This window comes from Mustela lutreola, chromosome 11, assembly GCF_030435805.1.
Source record: "Mustela lutreola isolate mMusLut2 chromosome 11, mMusLut2.pri, whole genome shotgun sequence".
Lineage (NCBI taxonomy): Eukaryota > Metazoa > Chordata > Mammalia > Carnivora > Mustelidae > Mustela > Mustela lutreola.
The window spans coordinates 47,585,809-47,609,026 of NC_081300.1; the positions used below are offsets into that span (position 1 = coordinate 47,585,809).

General features: G+C 51.7%; 1 protein-coding gene across 4 annotated transcripts in view; it reads right to left on the reverse strand.

Moving 5' to 3' along the window:
• Positions 1 to 1,656: 1,656 nt before the first annotated feature.
• The window catches only part of CABLES1 (Cdk5 and Abl enzyme substrate 1), a 124,594-nt gene continuing 103,032 nt past the window's right edge, over positions 1,657 to 23,218 (reverse strand). For all 4 annotated transcript variants that reach the window (XM_059138777.1, XM_059138774.1, XM_059138773.1 and 1 more), the window contains 5 exons: positions 22,613 to 22,769; positions 21,333 to 21,436; positions 7,451 to 7,557; positions 6,036 to 6,243; positions 1,657 to 2,986 (listed from right to left, as the gene is read on the reverse strand). In XM_059138777.1, the coding sequence (XP_058994760.1) occupies positions 2,846 to 2,986; positions 6,036 to 6,243; positions 7,451 to 7,557; positions 21,333 to 21,436; positions 22,613 to 22,769 (717 nt within the window). In that variant the 3' untranslated portion in view covers positions 1,657 to 2,845. The remainder of the gene's footprint in view (positions 2,987 to 6,035; positions 6,244 to 7,450; positions 7,558 to 21,332; positions 21,437 to 22,612; positions 22,770 to 23,218) is intronic.

The following is a 23,218-nucleotide window of genomic DNA, read 5'->3' on the forward strand; positions in this document are numbered from 1 at the left end:
CACTGGCAGGGCAGGGCCTGTGGTAGAGTAGTTTCTGTGCAGTAAGGGACCACCCCAAAATGGGCCAGGTGGGTGGAGACCAGAGAAACCATAGACAGGGAGTTTTTAAGTTAAAAACAAGGAAAACCCACACAAAGAACACGAATAGCCTTGCATTTCATGATTCCTGTGTCCACTGAGGTCTACCCCAGGGAGATGGAGGGAAAGTAGTGACCTCTGCTGTCACTGTGCTGGGCCAGGCTCAGGCCCCTGGGGCAGCTACTCTTGGGGGCGGGAGGAACAGACCCTCCCCGGGCAGGGCTGCTGCCACTTCCCCTCCAGGTAACTGTGGGAGCCGTTCTGCCCAGTTGGTATCCGTCTCTTATTAAAGAATCAAGGCTGACTAGAGGAGAGAAGCCCAGTCTGGGAGAATGACCCAGTTAGTGTGGTCCTGTGGGATGTGCAGTTAGGCAGTAGGCAGGGCTTCCTTCCATACTTGTGTGCAAGGGGAGAGCTGAAGAAACCGGTCTGAGGAAGCAGGGCTGGTAAGGGGCTGAAATTGCCCCCTGTGGTGGAGGGTGAAAGGGTAAAATCTCAAGGTCTTCTAGAACAGTCTGCCAAGTGGCCTCCTCCTCTCCACATAGGCTCAGGCTCCTTGACTCCTTGTCAAAAGCCCAGGTTGCCCGGGATGCAGGTCACTGGGAGGGCTCTGGTGGTGACCTTCATCCCCTACCCTCAGTCTCCTCCTCCTTTACCTTGAGAAAGCTCATGTCAAGGACAAGCTAGAGAAGCCTCCTGACAAAATCTTCCACTCCTAGACCCCTCCCCACAGGCCAAAATAGAGTTTAAAATTAAGTCTTAAAAAAAAAAAAATGGACCAACAACTCCCCAAGTTCATACAGACCCCAATACAACTAACCTGATTTTCAGGCCCAGGAAGGACCCTGGTGGCATGGGTTACCCACTAGACGTCCCCCTAAACTTGGCAGGACATTCAAGGCAGATGGATGGTGGAGAGCTCTGTGGGCAATTTCTAGATGCCAGTGGCCTTGCTCCTCAGAAATGCTTTCATCTGCCAGGTACTCACCAGGGAGCTGAGCAGGCTGGGAACCTGGGGTGGCTCATCAAATGCAGAAAATGACAGACACCAAGAGAGGAAGGTCAAGGGCATGTTTAGTTCAGGTGATAAGGATGCTCTGAACACTTCATGATTTGTTCCCAGTTTGCCTCAACACCAGGCAGGTTCCCCTTAACTAGGAGTTGAGGGGAGATTGTGTTCACCATGGTCCCTGACAAAATCACAGTCTTAGAATCGAATCCAGCCAAGGAAAGTCACTGGCTTTAGTATCAAAAGTACAATATTTAGTACTTTTCAATTCAATTCAATTCTAGTACTTTTCAAGTACAAATTCAATTCAATCTAGAGCTCTGGAGGAGGAGGATTCTGTTCTCTCCCCAGCGGTTTCTTAAATTCCGCCATCCTGTGTGCCCATCAGCTTCAGTCCAGCTCTGCTAAGCAAAGCTGTGTGTGCTCGGCCTCCCCGGAGCCCCTTCCCCCCGGGTGGGAGGGATGGTGGTGGCTCTGAATCAGTGTGCAAGTGGGGATGGCAGATGAAGCAGGCACACAGTCCAAGGGGTGACCGGGACCACACAGGTGTCTACACATACACATACATGTATATAGAAACAAAATATTTTAATTTTCTTTTCACAGGGCCCCAGGCCGCCTCCTATCAGGTGAGCTCCAGCAGGGAGATGTCTTGGGGCCACGTGCCTCGGGACAGGTTGTGGAGGCCGGTGGGGGCGAGTTCCAGCCACAGCTCTGCGGACAGCTGTCCAGGCATCGAGCAGTCCCTGCCTCCTCGGGTGACAGAGCTGCGGCTCCAGATGCCACATGTCCCGGCTGTCAGGCGCCTCTCAACACCTAGTGGGTGGCTGACACCTACTGCGGAGTTTGAGAAAACCTGTGATACGGAGCGAGCACAGTCAATGTGCCTATGACGCACTCTAACGTAGAGTACAGGAATACACACCACGGAGCGCAGCCCCGGCCGCTCCACAGCCAGGAGGTGCCAAGGGCCAACGTCAGCGTGTGCGGGTGCGGGTGCGGGAAGGCACAGGGCACCACCCGCCACGCCGTTCCCTGTGACCGGCACTGAGAACTTGTCCTTTGTCCCGTTGATGGTAGGAGTGGTAACAGAAACTATGGCATTTTCTAAGAGCAGAGGATGTCATGACCCAGAGATTACTTAGAACTAATGACTGAAGGTCAGGCTGCTCTCTGGCGGGCGGGACTGGCTTTGTGGTCCGAGGATGGCTGGCGGGGAATCTCTCAGACACTCAGGTTCTCACCCAGGGGTGGGGGGAGCACAGGACGGGATGGGAGTGCACTTCCAAGAGTGGACATGAAAACAGATTGGCACACTCTTTTGATTCAGCGAGGGTATCTTTTAAAAGCTCTCCCCCAGCTGCTTCAAATTCTCTTCCCCACTCTGTTCTAGAATTTTGCCCTCCTGAGTTGGATCAGGTCTGCAGGGGAGGCCCTGAACCATGCTTTCGAGGTTTGGATGGGCCCGGGGAAGAACCCCAAGGTGGGGACAGTGGGGAACTCTTACCAGGGGAAAGCCAAAAGGCCTTCTGCCACCTTCTGCACTGGTCTCCCCTCCCCTACTGTGTAATAAACCACTCCCGGCTCATCCTGGCTAGCCAGACCAGGACTCCCTAAAGTCTCCAGTACTGCTTCTACCCAAAAACGTGTTGAGAAGAAAAAAGGTTGGTATGTCGAGTTCTGTTTTTGCATTTCCAGTAGTAAGTGCTGTTCCATGGGCTCAGAGGAAGTGGTCTCTACCCCTCCTAGGGGCCTGTGCTAGGAGCTCTGGATCAGGCGTCTGTAATGGGGCATGACTTCATGCTCCGGCAGGTGGAGAGCAAACTCCAAGGCCACTAACACTGGGAATTCAAAGGCAATCAGTTCTCGTCTATTCAGCCGGAACTTCTCTTCCAGTTTCTGCAACAGAATGAAAAGAAATGAAGAGCATTTTAGCTTTGAAATCAAATTCCGAGGCTTTTTCCATGTGTAAGCTCTCTATCCCCCTAGCTAGCCCCTTTAGGGGCAAGACTAGGAGGACGGAAGGGGGGCATCAGCTGTACTTCCTGTTCTCAGTCCAGGTGGAGAAGGAACCGAACCTCATCTAGGACACACAGTCTGCCAGGAGACTGCCATACAGCCCAGACTTCATTTCTCAAGAATCCTGCAAGGTCAATGCTACATTTATATCCACTTGGTAGATGAGAGAAGACGGGAGTCAAGAGGGTAAGACGTTTGTCAAAGGGGATGTGTGCGGTCAACTGCAATGTTGAGCTCCCACCTTGACTGGGATTCAACCTCTACCTATTAATGGTAGAGGATTCAGGCACGGAGGGAAGACTAAAAAGATACCATATCCTCTACAATAGTAGTAACGACGTGTAAGTTTGGGCTTGGGGCAACTGACTATGTAGTTTGGTCCTTTCATTTCATACACAAGGACCCCAAGACCTGCTGAGATCACCTGCCTTTCAGGTCATCGCCCAGCTGGAGTGTGTGCGTGTGGACAGCAGTGCTCAGCTTGTGCCCAGGGGCTCCCTCCTGCACTGCCTCTGGCTCCAGCCAGCTGTGAAAGCGAACACCCGGGGGGCACGGTAAGGAGGGAAGTCCTTGTTTTTGCCAGAGTGCATTCTGCTTCGGCTTAATAAAAACAAGGACAACAACAAAACTCGCCAGCAGAGCCGTTTGTGCCCACGTTCAGGTTCTAATTGGGCTGGGACCTTGCATCAGTTTTGTTGCTACTATAAATGCCATACCACAGCCTGTAAGTGCTCTGCGTGGACACGGTTGGCTCTTGCCAGATGGTTGTCTTACTCAAATACAACTCAATGTACATAACATCACATGCACAAAGATTAGTTCCATCGAATATCTATGTACACCTGTTGATTCTCCGATTTGTTAACCAAAGATCCCCCTCCACGTTCCTAAAAGTACAGTCAAGTTAGACGAGCACCATTTCTTAGGAGCAGTAAGGCACTGACTTAAAGAACACTTCCTCCCATCAATGGCTGACTAGATATACAAAATGTGGAACAGACATGCAGTGACATACTGCTCAGCCTTAAAAAGGAAGGAAATTCTGACATGTCACAACACAGATGAATCTTGAGGACCTAATGCTAAGGGAAATAAGTTCATCACAAGACAAATAGGAGATGATTCCACTTAGGCGAGATCGCTCGAGTCTGGTTCAGAGACTGTAAGCAGACCAGTGGTGGCCGAGGCCAGGAATGGGTGGGAGGGGGAGCTGGTGTTTAACAGGGACACGGTTTCAGTTTTGCCAGACAATGGTGACGACCGCACAATATGAATGCACTCAATGCCACTGAACTGTACACTTAAAAATAGTAAAAATGGGCGCTTGGGGGACTCAGTTGTTAAGTGTCTGCCTTTGGCTCAGGTCATGATCCCAGGGTCCTGGGAGTGAGCCCCACATTGGGCTCCCTGCTCAGCCAGAAGCCTGCTTCTCCCTCTCCCCTGCACCCTGCTTGTGTTCCTTCCTTCATGGTCCCTCTTGCTGTCAAATAAAATCTTTTAAAAAAGAGGAGTAAAAATGGTAAATTAAAGCAAAAAAGAATGCTCTTAAGTGGGAAGTACCTCCATTAGCTCCCTTTCTGCTTTTTCTCCTTTCCAACTGAGCCAGCCACACAAACACATACACAGGGCCTTGTCATAGCCACGACCTGAAGAGGATGTATTCTGACACTTTGAATTCTGGGTCCTTCTTGGCCCGGGCAGCTCAGCTCCTCCTAGGGTTAGCCTAGGGTGCACAACTTGCCAGTGGGCACATCTTTCTTGTGCAAACCCACCAATCCAAGGCCCACACCCTGACCATCTCCTCACTCTGCCTCTCGCACTCCCCCTGCCCTTAGCACCCAGGGCCAGGGAGACAAGTAAGGACAGTGCCTCAGCCCAAGTCCACGGAAATGACTCTCACTAGACAGCTTGAAGCTTGCCTACCCTGCCTGGCCTGTTCCTTCCCATAGGAACCACAAGAGAGGCTCCTGTCCACAGTTCCCCCCTCTCCTCCTGCCTCCTGACCAACCTGGTACTTCCCAACACGGCTCCCTATGGTATGATGTCCCTCCCCACCCCATCCTTATGTTGGCACCCTATTCCATGTGGGGGGCTCTGGGAGGTGATCAGGCTGAAGAGTGGAGTCCTCGCGATGTAAGAAGAAAGCTGAAGGCTTGCTTGTTAGCTTTCCCTGCCATGTGAGGACACAGTGAAAACCTGTCCATCACAAGCCAAGGAGAGGGCTCTCACCAGGAACCGAAGCAGCTGGCACCTTGATCTTGGGCCTTCCTAGCCTCCAGAACTGTGAGAAATAAAGGTCTGTTGTTTAAGCCGCCCTGGCTATGGGATCTCGCTATGGCAGACAGAACTAACATACTTCCCTTGGGAACTGTGGTAAGAAGCGTTCTTTTCAATGGCAACTGTCTCCTGATCTGTTGGTTTTACTATATCTCAAATTTTCTATGACTACAGGCACTCACATATCCATCCAAGATCGGGGTCTCCTTGCTTTGATGGGGTGCTCCTTTAAAAGCAGGAGAAATCACTCAATCAAACCCATGCCCCTACTCAAAGAAGAGGCAAGTTAGACCACAGGAAGCCGAGGTCTGTTGAGCCAAACTGTCTGACGGACGCCCTGTGGTCACAACGTCCCCCAAGTCCCCTTCCTGTTACAATGGCTTCTGTGAGTTTGAGAATAAGTTCGCCCCTCAGGGTGTCTGAAAATAGGATTTTTATGGCCAGACCCAATACTGGGGATCTTTGGTCTCGTCAAAGTGGATCCTCCCTCTGTTCCAGAACAGCCTGAGCTGGGGGGCCTGACTGCTGCTGCAGGATGACTCCCCAGCCCTGCTCTTTCAGTGGCGACTAACAACTGGCATTCTCCCAGGCAGGATCACCAAGCAGGCTCTTCCCACGTGCTCCCTCAGCCAACAGGACTCAGGTCACTCACGTCAATTAAATGCTTGACTTCGTGTTTTTTGAGGTCACTTCCGATTTTGGCTGCTAACAGTACACACGCTCCAGCACAAAGCTTCCGGTTCTGTTTGTTTAGCTTTCCCTTGAGGGCGAGCTTCTCAAAATAGACAAAGGCCATGGCCACGGTGGGCTCCTCAAAGCCACAGTCCTCCTGGGCAAGCTTCCGCATCTCTCGCTTCAGACTAGAGAAACACAGGAAGAAAGGAACATTATTAGAAGTTGGGAGTTTCAGAGGCCTCCAAAGAAAACGACTAGTCCATCCTGAAAGCCTTTCCTTTTTCTCATTCCCAGAAGGGGGATGTGGAATGGGAACAAGTCCTGAGGACTAAGAACTTTCCATTCTCTGTAGACAACAGATTTAAGCTGCTAGGGTTCTTCTCTGTTGGTGGAACTGGAGACCACCTCAACAAGGGACACAGAAGACCACACTGAACCCAGGTGGCGTCTGAGGGTCTCTGGAAACTAAGCCTAGAGCTGTCCAAAGGGAAAGAGGGAAACTGAGGGGTACTATGATCAATCCACAGAAACACCAAGAGAAAGAAACTAGGTGCTTGGTATCAACTCTGCTGAGGGTCCACCATGTTCAGAACTATGACAGAAGAGGGGTTAGGCTAACAAAACAACGGCCAGTGTACTGAAGAATGCTACCCAGCAAATGGACACAGTGGGAATACTCCATTCTTCTCACGTCTTTGGCTTGGAACATGCCAGAGTCAAATCAGCACTGGGCTACACAGCATGTAAATGCTGGCACATAACTCCCATGCTATGTTGGCATATAGTCTAGCCTCTGTCACCATGTGCACTGAGAGTCTGTCCTGCTAGACAGACACAACCCCAGGCGGCTCCTCTCTGGCCCAGCACATGTGGGTCACTACAAAGTCAATCGAGTCTGCTGCACGGGAAACAAGGGCCTGATTCTGCTCTGGCTGCTCTGCTAAATGCTTAAAGGTAGTGCTTGGCTGGCAACTCTTGGGTGGAAGGCTGTGGGCAAAGAATTCCCTCAAAGGCTATCAAACCAACTCTTCTCTGTCTTGTCTGCATTTGAGAAAGCCGAGAACTGAATGTTTCCCATTCCGAGTTCTCTGTAACACAACCCTGACTGGATAGCTGAGCCTCGGACAGTAGGAAATAATGGTTCTTTCACATAAGGAAACTACCCTCACACCCATGTCAACTGGAGTTGAGAGCTCCGCCTTCTGCCCTGCTTCCCTCAGCTCTCGCTCACAGAGGCAGGAGTCAGCCAGAGGCAGGTGAGCCTTTCCTCGCCGCACACCCGTTTTATTTCCCTGAACTATACACGAGGAACCTGCATCCAAAAAGTGAGCTGAATGCATGCCAGGAGAGGATCTGAGTGGAGAGCTCAAGTGGATGTTGAGCTTCACGTACCTCCTTATTTTGCTGAGTGTCAACTTAATGTGAGGAAACTTCTCCTTGAAGGTCTCATTCATGTCCTTCTTGAGATCTGAGGGCTTCACATAGTCGATTACTGTTGTCTGTAACAGATTGGGCAACTCGGGTCACTCTTTCAATAATTTTTTTGAAGAGTTTATTTATTTGAAAGAGAGAAAGAGCACGAGTGGCGGTGGGTCGAAGGAGTAGACCCCCCACTGAGCAGGGAGCCTGACACGGGGCTCGATCCCAGGACCCTGGGATCATGACCTGAGCCGAAGGGAGATGCTTAACCGACTGAGCCACTCAGGTCACAGGTTACAATTATGTGCACATTATGGCCATCTTACAACTTGTGACAGCAGCAGTGAGGAAGCCTCGGAGGAGAGGCACAGCAAGAGCCCTGCTGAGCCTGAGCGCCGGAAGGGGACACAGTCTCTGGAATGCAAATCCGTGCTACAGCAGGACCAGGCAACATGGGGAAGCAGCAGCCTCCAGACAGTCAGCAATCAGGGTCTGGCAGGGAGGGAGCTCCTCTCTCAGTTCCTGTGCCTCAGCCTGGTATTCAGACAGCACAGCGTTTAGGGCATGGTGTGGGCACCCACACATGAGGCTTCAAGCCACACTTGACCATCACTAGTTGTCCAGCCGCGGGGCGTTATCCAATGACCCCAAGCATCAGGTTCTACACTTTAAGATGAAAGCAGCTAACAGTGCCTACTTCACATGGCTATTTGGAGAACTATGAGACATGTCAAGGGCTCTGTATAGCGCTGGGCATACAGCAAGCACTCGATAAATGTTAGCCATTTTCTTTTTCATTGTGGGAAAATATATATCACACAAATATACATCACACAAAACTTAGCATTTTAACCATTTTAAAATACGCGGTTCAGCAGCATACAGTACACTCACGTTGGTGTGTGGCCATCACCACCACCCATCGCCAGAACTTTCATCATCTTGCAAAACTGAAACTCTGTCCCCCTTCATCAAGTCCTTGTTCCACCCCCACCTTAGCTCCCACCGGCAACTGCCTTTCTGCTTTCTGTCTCTGAACCTGACTCCTCTCAGTCCCTCCTATGAGTGGGATCATGCAGTGCTGGTGTTGGTCCTTTTGTGCCTGGCTTGTTTCACTCAGCATCATGTTCTCCAGGGTCAAACAGTACAACAGGAGTCAGAATTCCCTTCCTTTTTAAGGCTGGATAACCTTCTGTTGCATGTACATGATGTCAGCTATCAGTAACAGTCCTTTAAGCCTGGGTTTCTTCCTCTTCCCCTCCCCTTCTTTTCTAAGTAGGCTCTTTGCCCAACATGGGGCTTGAACTCACAACCCCGAGATCAAGAGCTGCATGCTCTACAGATCGAACCAGTTCCCTCCCCTCCCCCTTTCTAATCCTAGCCACCCTTAAAGAGTGGTTCTTTCGAGCTCCTTCTGAGGCTTCTGAGGCCCTGGGTCTTCCTGGCTAGTCTGCGCTGCACAGTGTTAACTCTGAAGGAAACGGGGTCTCCGGCCAGGCCTCACTAGGTTAGCCTCTCTCCTCTTCCTTGGAATTCTGCTTTTGAGGTGCAGCAACAATGCCTGACGCCTCCCTGGCTGGCTGGAGGCGATAACCTTCACCAGGCAGAGCCCGAGAAAGGAGCAAGTGCAGATTCTGCTGAGAAGGCCAGATCCTGGGGATGGCTTCTGTGGCCTGGCGCCTTCCAGGGGATGTGTCACCACTTTCCTCCACGGCTCTAACACCAGCGGACAGCTATCCGTAAACACCTCCACTCAGAAGATGCCTGGCTGGACAGGACTTTAGTACAGGCACATGGAAGGCCTCTGGTGTGTGTTAATAACCCAGAGGAGACGAAGAGCCGACATGACCCCACTCACATTGATCCTAACAGCACCTTCCTAACAGCAGCTTTGGCGAGTAAAAGCGAAACCACAGTGAGACGAACTCAAAACGGTTCCGCCAAACTTGTTCAGAACTTTCTGAGATATTGGGTGGAAACAGACTTGGTGCAATGCCAAGAGCTCTTCTGTGGCGCCATGTCTCTCTGGCCTGGTCAAGAAGGCTCCTCCTCAGCTGGCCCCAGACATGCCCATTCCGGGAGGTGCCCTGTGCCCCTGCGATGTGTAGGCAAGGAGCAAGGGAGTGGCCCCATGGCCCCAACGTGCAAACACACACATGCACACACTTGTGTGCAGCGAGGTTTTGCTGGATGCCCAGAGGAGGGGAGCACGGGACATGGAGGCCGCTTAGTGTCTCGCAGAGCGGGCGCTTCCCCTGTGGCAGCCCTCCAAGATGCGTTTATCATCCCGAACAGATGGGGTGGAACAGGATGTACAATTTTTTATTTAGGAAACAGGCAGCAGAATGGGGAACTACATCTAACATGGTTACCTCAAGCTGGGCCCGCTGGCCGATCAGCCAATTCTTCTGTTTCCGAAATACCCAGCCCTCCCGACCTCTTCTACCCCACACAAAGGGATCCCAAACTCTCGTGGACAGCCTCTTCTGCTGGTCCTCAGTGGACAAAAGTCTTAAGCAAAGACTCACCAGCCCTGCTGGGGACTGAAGCCCCAGGAGCTCCAAGCAAGGATCTCCCGGAGCGGGAAGGGGAGATCTGGAGCCTTGCCTATGGCAGCCACAGCAGCTCTGTTCTATCTTCTATAGAGCTACACACACCCCGGCTTTCCCACGGCCAGAGAAGCAGCCTGCAGCCATGAGCCCCATCTCCCAGATGGGGAGGCAGAAACTCGGAATGGGGAAGGGGCGGGGCCAGCACCGGGAGCCAGAGCTCTCAGCTTGCCGCTCGCACTGCCTTCCTGCATCTCCATCCTTCATCGGGCTAAAATGAGCAGGGGAGACAGCTTGAGACTGCCGGCAGGAAGGAAGGGCCGGCTGGTGGAGGGCAGCTCTGCCTCCAGCAAGGCGGCAGCCCTGAGAAAGACGTTCGGCCTCCCGCGGCCTGACCTCCCACGTCCTCGCCTCCCACATCCCTGAAAAAGGATGGACACCTGGAGAAAACACCTGGCGGGGCTGCTTCACAGGTTTCTCCCGGAGCAAACAGAGAGAACACTGTATACCCAAAGGCCACCGGCAAATTAAGAGCAAGGAGGCAGGAGATGGCATAGACCAGGCTGCCCCAGGTGCCCTGAGTCCAGGCGTGTGGGTGGCGCCCTGGGAGTCATCTGCATGGTGACGCTGTCCAGGGGACCTGCACGCCCAGCAGAGTCTCCTCGCGGGGCTGGCACCCAGCCACTGTTTGGCCCGGAGCTACTCCTGTGGGGTCACCTTCCCCCAACCTCCAGCGACATGGTCCCTCTTCCAATGATTGGCCTTCACTGCACACAACAGTCTGGACAGGGTACTGTCCAGGGAGGATTCCAGATACCTTCCAGTTCTTTGTGGCCTGCACACTGGCGCAAGAAGGCAACAATGAAACAGAAGCTGGGCTTCTGGTCTTCCTGCTGCCAAGAAAAGTCACGGCAGGAGTCCTGAATTCCTGGGTGCCTGTTCTGCTGGGGGAGACCATAGCAGGCAGCATGGATCTGAAGCTGCCTGAAGGCGGCAGTGGCACTGCCATGTCTGAAACTGGCAGCTGGTGCCCGATCCCAACCATCTTCCAGGCCCTGATCAGGGACGAGGTCAGGCGGCTGCTCCCCTGGTGGCCTGGCTCTGCAGGGTGGTCCTGGGGTCATTCCTGAAATCCCAACTTAGGCAGTGGTGCTCGCCTCCCCAGTGACTCTGCAAGCTGTTCAATACTCGGTGATAAATCCCTTATAAACTAGCTTGCATGGATGCCGTTCTTTGTGACCGAACCATCACTGACGCACGCACTACCTTCACTGATGGCCTTGACCGATACTCTAAGTGAATCTCACCTGGGAAGACATGGGATAAGGACAGAGCCCATGGGGGATGCTTTGGAGGATAAGGCCCCAATGTCATCAGTTCCCCAGGGCACCGAGACTTATCCCGGGGGCCCTCACACACCATTTCCTGACCAGACTGAATTTCAGAAGGACCCCATCAACTCTGATGACCCAGCTCAGTCTATAGCCCTGGGCCCAGGAGAGACTGTTTTTACAAATAACCCTGCCCTGCCTGCCCTAGCTCTTGGGGTACAGATCCAGAGCCTACTATTCCTCAGAGTAGGAGTGGACACATGCATTTACTTCCTGGACAGGTGAACAGAGGGCGGGCCAGTGAGCTGACATGGGAGTCCTGGGCCCAATGCCTTTGACTTCCAGCATGGGCGGCACATGGCAGCTGCAGGGAGAAAGCCCGTGACTTCATCTTCTGGCTGACAGATTCCTCTGGATCCTGGCTCTGCTGTCCAGAGGTACAGAAGCTGCACTCTGTCATCCTTCCCATGTGCGGTTTCCAGCCTTACAGTCACATCTTGCCACTGCTCCTGGCATGGAGTAGAAGCCTGCCGGCAGCCTCACCCTCCACTTATTTGGCTGATGCTGGGATACTCTGGGTCATTTCTAAAGTAGATATGGTCCACTTGGGGGTGGAGGATCTCTGCAAACCTCCGTCTCTGCCGAGGCCCCCCATTTTCTGACCCCCATGTGGCTGGCAGCTGTCAGGACGTGTGGCGGGGGAAGGGCTCCACTGGACATGGGAGAGCTGGGCCCAGCAGTTCCAGGGTGGCTGCTCTGGGAAGTCCAAAGGCATCCAGGGAAGAAGAGAATACAGACTATTGGATGACCGTGGCTGCTGCACCTGAGGCAGCGGCCCAATGAGGCCATCATTTCAGTCCATTTGCTGACATACGGCAGCAGGGAAGGCTGGCCTCTGGGGCAATGAAAGGCCTCCATGACTTAGACAGGAAGAGGATGGTGGTAAACTGTGAACGTCAGTCTGAGCACCTCAGGAAGGGAGAGAATGCAAAAGTGGCTGCGTTTAGTTTCCTGTGGCTGCCGTCACCCAGCACCACAGGCTGCGCGGCTCAAGCAGCAATTTATGGTCTCTCAGTTCTGGAGGCTACAGGTCTGAGATCAAGGTGTCAGGTGGGCTCTATTCCCTCTCAAAACGTGGCTAGAATCCTTCCTTGCTTCCCCAGCTTCTGGCAGTCCCGGGCAGCTCCTGGTTTGCAGAGGCATCACTGCAGTCTCTGCCAGTCATCACCCAGTGCTCTTCCCATGCGTCTGTCCACGTGGCCGTCCTCTCTCTGGCTGTTTATGACATCAAGTCATACTGGGTTAGATCCACCTTACTCCAGTAAAACCTCGGCTTAACTGGTTTATAACTGCAACACCCTACTTCTAAATAAGGGTCCAGTCTGGAGTACTAGGGGTTAATACCTCAACCTGTATTTTGGGAGGACACCTTTCACCTCAGTGCAGTGGTGTTTGCTCCTAATGGTGCAGCTACACAGCCTTGCCGTGCTCTGATCCCAGCTGCTCTTCCCAGGCTGGACACAGCTGCCCCCATGGGGCATGGCTTCTACCCAGGCAGCAGGCACTATTGGCCTTGGACCAAGCACTGCTTGGGACTGCTCTGTCTTCAGTCTTGCTATCATCTCTGCTTCTCTGAGCTGTGGCTCTATGGGGTAAGATCACAAACCATGGAGCCAGCGGCCCCGGGTCAGGCCCCAGTCCTGCCGCTCAGTAGCTGGGTGGCCCAGTGAAACTGCTCCGTGTTCTCGGCTGCAGGTCTTTCCTCTGGCTTCTCTGCCATCTGCTTCACATCGGTAGCTGCAGGGCACTTGGACATCTGTGGGGCTGTTTTCAGTCTGACTTAAACTCAGCTGCTTGGGGTCCACAACCAGGGCAGCTGAGTGGGCAGCCCCCAAAGCAACCATGTGCTCCCAGCCCCTTGCTCGCCTGCTGCACCTTGGGCCCACTGCTCCCGAATGGCGTTGCAAGGCCCAGACTCTGGGTACTGGCTGAATCACCCCGAGTCCACGGCCACTAGGTCAGGCAGTTTCCAGAAGGGATAACAGTTCTTGCTGTCCTCTGCTCCAGTTCCTGTTGAGAAGCACTCTCTGGAATGTAAGCAGCCACAATTCTCCCGTGCGGTCCTGTCTTGAGGGTGCCTTATGACCTCTCGACCACCCGGAAGGCAGCTACCCTCTTTGCAGGGACAGAGGTGAGCTGAGGCTGCAGTCCCTGAGGCCGAGCTGCACGCACAGAGGTACGATGGGTCCCCAGTTATTCGGTCCTTCTGGCTTCAGAGGATATGAATTAAAAGTGAGGTACTGCTATGTGCTAGGTCCCCTACGAGTCTGACTGTATAAAGACTCCTAATGCCCAGGTTTTGCCAGCACACGTTACTACAAATCAAAATGCTATGAAGCTGGTGTGGTTCCTTCCTGGCCTGGGACAGATTTAGTGGCCACTGTTTTCAAAGCCACCTAATTCCAGGCCACAGGATTTGCCAGACGTAGGGCTCCTTATGGTCCAGGGAAGAGGCCAGCAGCTGGGCCAGGCCACACGGTAGACAGAGCGTTCCAGCCCCGCAGTGCTTGTCGTTCCACTCTCAGTATGAGAGGTGGCTCGGGTACACGGTCGTGCCCCGGCTGCCCACAAGGAAGCTGTGCACACAGCTACATAGGAGGCAACAGAGGAAAGTCAGCTGGGAGGAGACCATCCCAAATGCACAAGGTCTGGAGATGCAATTCAGAAAGCGGCCCAACCTGTTGGAGATGGGAGGCAGAGTCAGGAAGGCCTGCTGTTAAAGCCACCTTAACTACCCTCCAAGATGACAGGGAAAGATGGTGAGACCAGACCTTAGTTATCTATCTGAAAGAGTCTACCACATCTATTGCGGACACAAGGAGGGATCTTTTGCTTTTTAAAGGAAACAAAGACTGACTGACAGTAGGAAGGAGGGAAGGGACCTGGGCCCCCCCCAGGCTCACGGCAGCAGACACAGTGCTGTGCAGTGGGGGCCTTGGGGGGCTGGATGCAACGGGAGATGGTGGGGGCAGGTGAGGCAGGGAGCAGAGGGAGCAGGGGTGTGCTATTATGCATACCCTAATAATAGTGTTGGAGAACAAAGAGGGTCTCAGAGCTGACAAGTTGCTGGTCTGCTTTCAAGAGAAACAATATAAAAGGTGCTTCCACTTCTGGGCCCCTTAAGTCCCTCCTGCCTTCTTATCCTCCTGCCCTCCACAGCTCCCCAGGCATTCTTGCGAGCAGTTCTGAACAGATGTGCTCTTGCTGTAGACTCAGCTACGGTTCCCCTCTGGGTCACAGGAGCTCCCGGGGGGCAGAATGTTCCAAGGGAAGGAGGGCTAACTGGCAGGGCTCCCCATAGCACCTTCCAGCCCTGACGGCCCCCGCACAGCCAGGGCTCTCCCACCTGACCACCTGCCCCACATCCATGGGCACCCGCTCAGGTCGTTAAGCTGAGCGGCCGCCGCCCTCACTCCATCTATCTAACCACCAGCAGCTGGGCATTTTGGCTCTTCTCGGCATTTCTCCCTTTTCCTAAGAGGATAGTAAATCACGAGAAAAACCGTGGGAATGAGTGGAGGGCCTTTGCAGCCTGGGGCAGCATCTCCTGCTATTTCTACCCATCAGATTCCAAATCTGTGACCCTGGATTTACTCCCTCCCTTGCCCTGAGAGGAGCAGCTCTTTAGTTTCCTTCACTAAAATGAAACCATGTGCAAATCAAAGAGAGAAACTCAGGAAAAACTACTACTGCTTCAGGCTTACACCACCAATGTGGAGATGCTGGGAGATGCCCAGGAGGGCCATGGTCTCAGGCATTTGTAAGATACAGAAACTTCTAGAGTAGTGTCTTCACTCACTCCAGAAGACACCGGGTGTGGCCCTGAGGGCACTTACGCATGCACACACACACACCACACACACCACACAGTATTTGGACGCACTTGTAAACACGTGCTCCTTAAGCGGTCACCTCGAGCAGGAGCTGATGAACCAAGCCCGGAGGAGCACGGTAGAGACACAAAATGGTCACTGCAAATCTGAGACAAACATGCAGAAATGAAGCAGATGCTATGGCATCTTGTGTACAATGTAAAGTCAGTATTTCATTTTGTATTATTTTTGTAAGAAAAGATGAAAGAAAACCACCATACTGACACATACTACAACGTGGATGGACCCTGAAAGCATTATCGAAGTAAAAGCCAGACACAAAAGATCGCATAGTATATGATTCCATTTTTATGAAATGTCCAGAACAGGCAAATCTATGGAGACAGAAAAGTAGATTAGTGGTTGCCTAGGGCTTAGCAGGTGGAGGGCTGAGGGTACGGGTCTTCTTCTGGGAATGATGAAAACGTCCGAAATGGATTATGGTGATGGCTGCACAGTCCTGTGAATGTTCTAAAAAACCACTTTATTATTTTTTACTTTTAGTAGGCTCTACGCCCAATGTGGGGCTTGAACTCACAACCCCTAGACCAAGAGCATGTTCTATCGACTGAGCCAGCTAGGAGCCCCTATACACTGTACAGAAGTGAACTGTATGCTATGGGAAATATATCCAATAGAGCTGTCACATACAACCCAAAAAAGCCCTAAAGTGAAAAAACAAACCCAACCACAATGCAATAGAGGATTCAAGAATGCATTTTAACACTTGCACCGAAAGCTAGTGGACCTCAGAGATCCTACTTCTCAGCTCCTAAGCAGTGCCTGGCAGATCTTCCTGAGAGCTGGGGAAGCTCTAAGGCCCTGCCAGGTCTCAGGAAAGGCCCAGCAATGGTTTCACTGTAATGACTTACTACTTTTCCTAAACTGAATGAGCTTCAAGCGCCTTGAGACCTGAGGGCCCTGGAAGGAGCCTTACACAGGGAAGAGCCCCTGGGGCTCATGCTGCTTTAGCTTCTCTATAAACCCACCCTGTAGACAGGTAACTACCTAGTCATCAAGACGGCTTTCAGCACAAAAGAAATATGGTGGGAAACCAGAGCCCAACCACCCGCCACACAGAAGGTTGACTTCGCCTTCCTTTTATTGAGTCTTGAATTTCCCACTGCTCAGCATCTCAGACTGTGCGGAAAAAGCTCTAAGACCTACTCCCACAATGCTGGGAGTTGGGGGTGGGGGAACAGGGGGTAGGAAGGAGGAGTTTTTTTCCTAGGAGTAGTTAGATTATAGTATTAAGTAAACAAGTGAATAGGCACTTTATCAAGATCAAGACCTGTCCTCTGGAGAGTTACATACCTATAGCTATCGTAAAGGTTATTAGTCCGTTTTCCTTCTGATGTCAAACAGTCTGAGAGGGATTTCTTCCTGAGACAGGAAAAGGATCCAGATATGTGTTCAAATAACATTAACTTTGTTGGCATTATCTCAGTCAGCTCTTTTGCTTACTTTCTCTTCTTAATTGCTCTCCACACCCAGAAAGGAAAGAAAAAACAAAACCACTACTGGCTTTAGCTGCCAGGTTCTAATGATAAGCAACCACTTTCTGGCGAAACTTTAATGACAAGGCAGGCAGCGCACAGAGCAGGAAGCACCGGGCTCCGACTCAAGGCCTCGCGACCACCCTCACCACACTGAGAAACACCATCATTAGGCTAAGGCCCTGCGAGAACCTGCGTGCAGCCAGGAGGCTCAACATACTTTCCTACTCTGTGGTCACCGTCTAGAAACTTCAGGGCCGAAACCACAGGGGTAGCTGCGACTTGGGTTTCCAGACCTGCCCCAGGAATTTTTGTTTTTTTACTTCAAAGTGTCCCCTTTGCCCTTTCCCAGAGGCCAATAGTGGGAGGGACTTGCACAGATCAGTTAAAAACCTGTGTCACTCTGAATGCAAGGGCAGTTCTAAAGGGCTCCCACTTAAAAACTTTGTATATGACAGGCTTCTTTCTAGGCCTCAGGGAAATGTTCACCTCTGGAACTCTCCCACTTTTGAAGGCATGGCAACTGTGGCCACGAGTGGCCTTTTTATCTTGTACTTAGAACACACATGAATGAAAATATACACCCAGCCACATCCTGGTGAGTTAACATCACCTACCTAGGATCCAGAAAGCCCACTCCTGGGTACTTAAGCAAGATGAAAATGTCCACGAAACACTTGTGTAAGAATGCCCATGGCAGCAATGTTTTACTTGGTTAACTTGGGTGTCCCCTCCCAGGAAACCACCCAAATGTCCATCAACAGGAGTGGAGATAAATAAACTGGGGTACGTCTAAGTAAGAGAAACCTACTCGGCAATTAAAAAAAACCCAAGCTACTGGGGCGCCTTGGTGGCTCAGTGGGTTAAGCCTCTGCCTTTGGCTCAGGTCATGATCCCAGAGTCCTGGGATCGAGCCCCACATCGGCTCTCTGCTCCTCGGGGAGTCTGCTTCCTCCTCTCTCCCTTTGCCTGCCTCTCTCCCTACTTGTGATCTCTGTCAAATAAATAAATAAAATCTTAAAAAAAAAACCCCAAAAAACCCCCAAGCTACTGATAATGTCCAACACGAGTGAATCTCACCTATTAAATTCCGTGAAGGAAGAAGAACAAAAAATTTTTTTAAAGAAGTGCCTAGTATATGATTCCACTTACATCAAGCACTGGAACAGGTGAAACTACTTTACGGTGACAGATGTCAGAACAGGATATATGGGAAGGAACTTTCCAAAGGGAAAGAAATGTTCTATCTTGATTAAAGCAGAGGCAACAAAATTCATGAAACTGTACACTTTAAATGTGTGTGTTTGATCATACACAAATCACACCCTAACACGAAAAGAGAAAGAGAAAACAAATGACGGCTGGGGGCTGTAATGGGATGAGGGGTTTAGCCTGTCACTTTCTAGGTTGCTTGATTCTGCAGAAGCCACACGAACCGAAACGCCATGCAAACAGAGCACCCAGAGACCCCAGACAACAGCCCCTGGGCCTCAGGCTTGAGGCCTCCACAGGGCTGGCCTCCCCTTAACTGTGCTGGCAACCTGAGGGAGACAGGCATTGGCAGCAGGACCTCAAAGGCCTCGGGGGCCAATATGAAGGGGGGTGGACAGTGCTGTGCAGTCAGTCTGGCACCTGGCCAGCACCCTTGCCCAGTCTTTCAGCAAAGGCCACACCAGGAAGCCCTGCAGGACCGGCAAGGAGCTGGCGCGCGGGCTTCACACAGACACAGGCCTGACATCTGCCTGCAGGGGGCGCCCTGCCAATGATGAGGGTTTGCAGCCCAGGAGAAAAGCTTTAAGCTGGGTGAGCTTGTCTGGGCTGAGTGCCTCCCACCCACCCACTCACAGGCCAAGATGGGCCCCGGAGCCTCAGAGGGTTTTCAAGTAACCATGTTACTTGGGTCAAGTAACCGTAGCTCTGTCTACCCTGGTAGTTCGTGCCTATTACAAGCACAGCTCCGTGTGCCTGGGGTTCAGTAAGTATGGACAACCTGTCAGGATGATTTTCTATGGCTTGCCTTCTCCACTCGTGGCTCTGCTCATGTGCACACGCGTAGAGGGAAGGACGGGGACTGTCATTGCTAAAAATACCAATTTCCTACCCACCCTCACTCACCTCTTCGCAAGACAACAGGGGCCTTTCCCACCAAGGCCTGGAATGGCTGCTCCTTCTTACTCCTCACACTCCCTTCAATGCCATTTCTTCAGGGAGAACTTCCTTAAGGTGGACCTCCCACCTGCACCTCCATGCCCTGCTGCCATCATCTCCTAGCACTTTCCTTACCCATCTCATGACCGCAGTGACTTGGCTGTTTGCTCACTGTCTGACTTCTCTATGCACAGTAAGGCTGAGGAAAATGGTGATCGTGGCCAGTTTGTTCTCCACTATATAAGGCCTCAGTCAATACTGGCTGAATGAGCAAATTCTGTATCTTTAAGCAAACCAACAAAAGCCAAAACCAAAACCCCCACATGTATTCGTGCAAGTTTGATGTATGCGAGACAGCCTTGTAATGCATGCTTGCGTCTAGAGAAGTCTTCTGGGAGCCAGTCGGAGTCTTTCTGTGACACAGGACACACATGGCCATGACAGAGGAGGATGCTGAAAAGTGGATGTCCCATATCTGATCAAATTACCAATCTCTGTGGCCAGAAGAGATGTACACCTTATGGAACTGACCAGAAAATGTGGTTCACAAGCCATTTTATTCTCTAAAACACGTACTATTACAGGAAGCAGAGGCTGCAGATGCAACCTGGTGAGATGAAAAATGAGCCAGTTGGGACCATAAAACAAGGAGGATAGGACATATATGCTGACTTGGCAAGTCATCTAGCACACTGCCGGAGGAGAAATCGCTCATGTGCACAGGCGCGCCCATGTAGTCTGTGGCCCAGAACCCTAAAGTTCACAGTGACATCATTTAAAGAAAAAAACAAAACAAAACAAGATCTGGCACCAGCCTGTCACCAGGCCTACCAGAGAGGTCATTTTCACCAAACATAACGCTACCTAGGGAAGAGCTCCCTGCCAAACCCCAGTCAAAAACAAGTGCCCTCTCTATTCTCTGCGTTAGTTAGAAATTTGCTAAACCGTTGGCCCAGAGTCATTTTCACGTCCTCCCTGAGTTCGGCTGTTTTGCCCCCCACTGCTGAGAGATGTGGGAGTCAGAGGCCGAGTGAGAAAAGCACCAAGCCAGGAGTTCTGGCCTCGGCCCCCCACTTCCTGTCTGTCAACTGTGACAGCCTCACTCAGACTCCCCAAGCCACAGTTTCCTGCACATTACTTAGTAAATAAGGCAATGAATAACATAAAGAATACTATTCTTACACAAGTCATGGCGTTCCAGTTGTTTCCTCCTTGACATAAGGGCGGTGATTCTGGTCATTTATTAAACAGTTATTATGTGCTAGCTTACATGAATAAGGCCTGGTTTTGTAAAAGTAACAACTAATCTTAACAAATCAAAGGGTGGAAAAAAAACCATACATGGCTCTGGTTCTGCTTTTTGTGTTAGGAGGTGGGAAATAAAGATGGGAGAGTGAGAAGCAGGGGCAATTTGAAACTCGGAGCCTTCAGTAATTCATTCAGACACAGCATGGCGTATTAGAATAGAATATACGCTGAAGCAACTGGCAAAGACCTGTGTTCTGCCTGGTATTTCTCTGATGGCAGATACATGCTGCATGTTCAGGGAAGAAAGCCAGACTGGAGGGTAGAAGCCCAGCACTGAAAACTCTCAGGTCGGAGTGAGTGTTCAGGGGCCCTCTGAGTAAATGGGGTCCCACTCTGGTCTCTGCAGACACAAGAGTCCAAAAGAGAAAAAGGACCATTTGTTCATTCCCAAGGCCAGGGCTGCTGAGAATGACACGGGCTGGGGAGGAGCAAGGGAGTTAGAGCAGGATGTTCTCAGCTGCGCCCGCCTCCTCTGGGCCCATCAGGGACGGGGTGGAAGCATTCTGGGTCGGTGCTCTCCTACCTGGTGCCATGTGCAGCAGGCCTGGCCTGGTAGCTTTCCTGCAAGCCCAGCTCTCCCCTCCTCCCATGCTGCCCGGGATCTGCCTGCCACTGCTTTGGGGCAAGTCTGCCCCAAGAAGGTTCACAGGACCCAGTCAGGCCCCATGGGTGTCTGGAGAAATGGCAGACCAAATGGTGGGAAACGGTGGTCAGCCAAAAGCAGAAACCAAAATTACACAAAGGGAAAAAAAGGAAGAGTCCATGAAGCAAAAACAGCAAGGGAAGTTTTTGCATTTAACGCCCACAGGGGCCTACCTTCACTCCCCCAGGAAGAATTCTGTCATCCAGAGCCCAGTTCCCAATGATTGCCTGGAGTGTATGTGGAGGCCTACAGTCACCAGGGAACTCCAGACAGAGCCATGAGCATCCCACACTGGGGAGTTCCACAGAAGCTCCCCAGGCTGTGCAGTGTTTGAACCAGCCCCCCGAGGCCAGAGAGCAGCCACCTGTTAAGGTGAGCATGCTTGAGGGGGCAGCAGGGGTGAAGCTGAGGGGGTCAGCACACAGACCGTCTCTCCACCGCTACTCACCATGTACGAAGGAAAGATCAGAACTCGCTTGTGCTTGCCACAAGGCCACTGGGGGTCATCCAAGAGATTTGGGTCATAGTCCATGAAGTCTCCCAGGTCGCTACCTGAGGATCCCACACAAAATAATCAATAGGGGTCCTGGACTCCCTGAAGCAGAAGCAGCGGGGCGAATGCCAAGTCTAAAGTTAGGGCCTCGGGTTGTTGAGACCAGAATCACGCTGCCCACTCTGCCCCTCAGGAGACATCCCTACAGGCCAGTGAAGGGTACCCCCAACTCGAGGGGTCACCAATACTTAACATCCTGACAGGTTCTCCAGTGTAGAAAAGTATGTATCACTCCCCAGACCTGGGAGAGCACAAAACCTCATGAGCATGAACGATACAGCAGGGACCTGGGTTACAAAATGGGGCACCGAGAAAGGCACATTTGCTGAACCTGCAGATCAAATGAGTCACTCGAGTCCTGCCTCGCCGGCCACTCACTTCTGGTGTGAAGGCTTCCAGGCGGGCTACTGTGTCCGCACACAGGTCTGAGCGGACGCCAGTGCATCCAAACTCCGCACCTGGACAGGCCCGAGGAACTTCCCCGTCATCTGGAGTTTCTCTGACAGTGGACATAATGCTGCTTCATACAGTTCTCTCCCTTGTTCGCACATTACAAAGGTTTGCAGAGGCAAAGCTATAAGCAAGCAAGCCTTCCTTCACATTCACAGGGCCATGTTAGCTCACCCACTAGGGGAATCACCAAAAATTTTGGATCACACCTGATCCAAATCTGTTAGCTCAAATCATGTTAGCTCACCCACTAGGGGAATCACCAAAAATTTTGGATCACACCTGATCCAAATCTGTTAGCTCAAATCATGTTAGCTCACCCACTAGGGGAATCACCAAAAATTTTGGATCACACCTGATCCAAATCTGAACACTAGGAAAACAGCGTCAAGAGCCAGGCTGAGGTGAGGAGCTGAGTGGTGGGGAGAGGTGGGGAAGGGGGTGGTCCGGCCATGTCTATGGGTGCAGATGCCCTCGGTATTTCTCCTTGCTGGAGCTCGGGAGTTGGTAGGTGAAACATCTCCTTGGTTAAGGTCCCCCCTGTGGACCAGCTGTGAACATGTATGGTCTGAAACTGGGCTTGTCCCAAAGTCATGTGGCCTGTGGGATGGGCTCACGCTCTATCCAGAGGCCCCTGTCCTCCAGTCTGTACAAAGGGAGACCCCGCCCATACAGTGCACGGAAGCACCTTCTCCGCATGCTGCCCAGCCCCGCCTTGAGGTTACCTGTGTCCAGGCTCGCCTGGGTGCTGCTTGTGCGTCCTATGGAGAGACTGCGGTGGCTCAGGTTACGGAACTGGGAGAAGGAGGAGGCGGAGTCTATGGTATTTCTCCGGACTCCAAAGGCATTTGTGGGTAACAGAAACTGCGTGTAGGAAACAGTCTAAAGGGTGAAGACAAAAACGGATAAAATGAATTACTTCCAAGCCGTGAAAGGTGTGCATTCAAATTCTTAAATCTGCACTTCTAAAATCCAAGGAGATTGGAGATGAAATTTGTTTTGGTATTTATTTGCACCAAAACCTAACTTCCACTGACTTGAGGCTAGAAAGAGTTTTAACTTATCACACTCTGTGTGAATATTCACATTATATGGTAGAAAGAGCAGTGTGTTTGAGAACTATCCCTGAAGCACTAGAATGTTGTGTAATACCCAAGACACATACCACATTTTTTTTTTCTTTTTTGAACACCACACGAGCTTTATAACCCACCGAGTAAAGAATTCCAGAACACATCAGGCCCCAAGAGTAATGATAAGGGGCTGTGGCCTCATTCCTGTGTAGACACTCCTCACCGCCCCTTTTACTAGATGAGAGAAATGAATTCTTG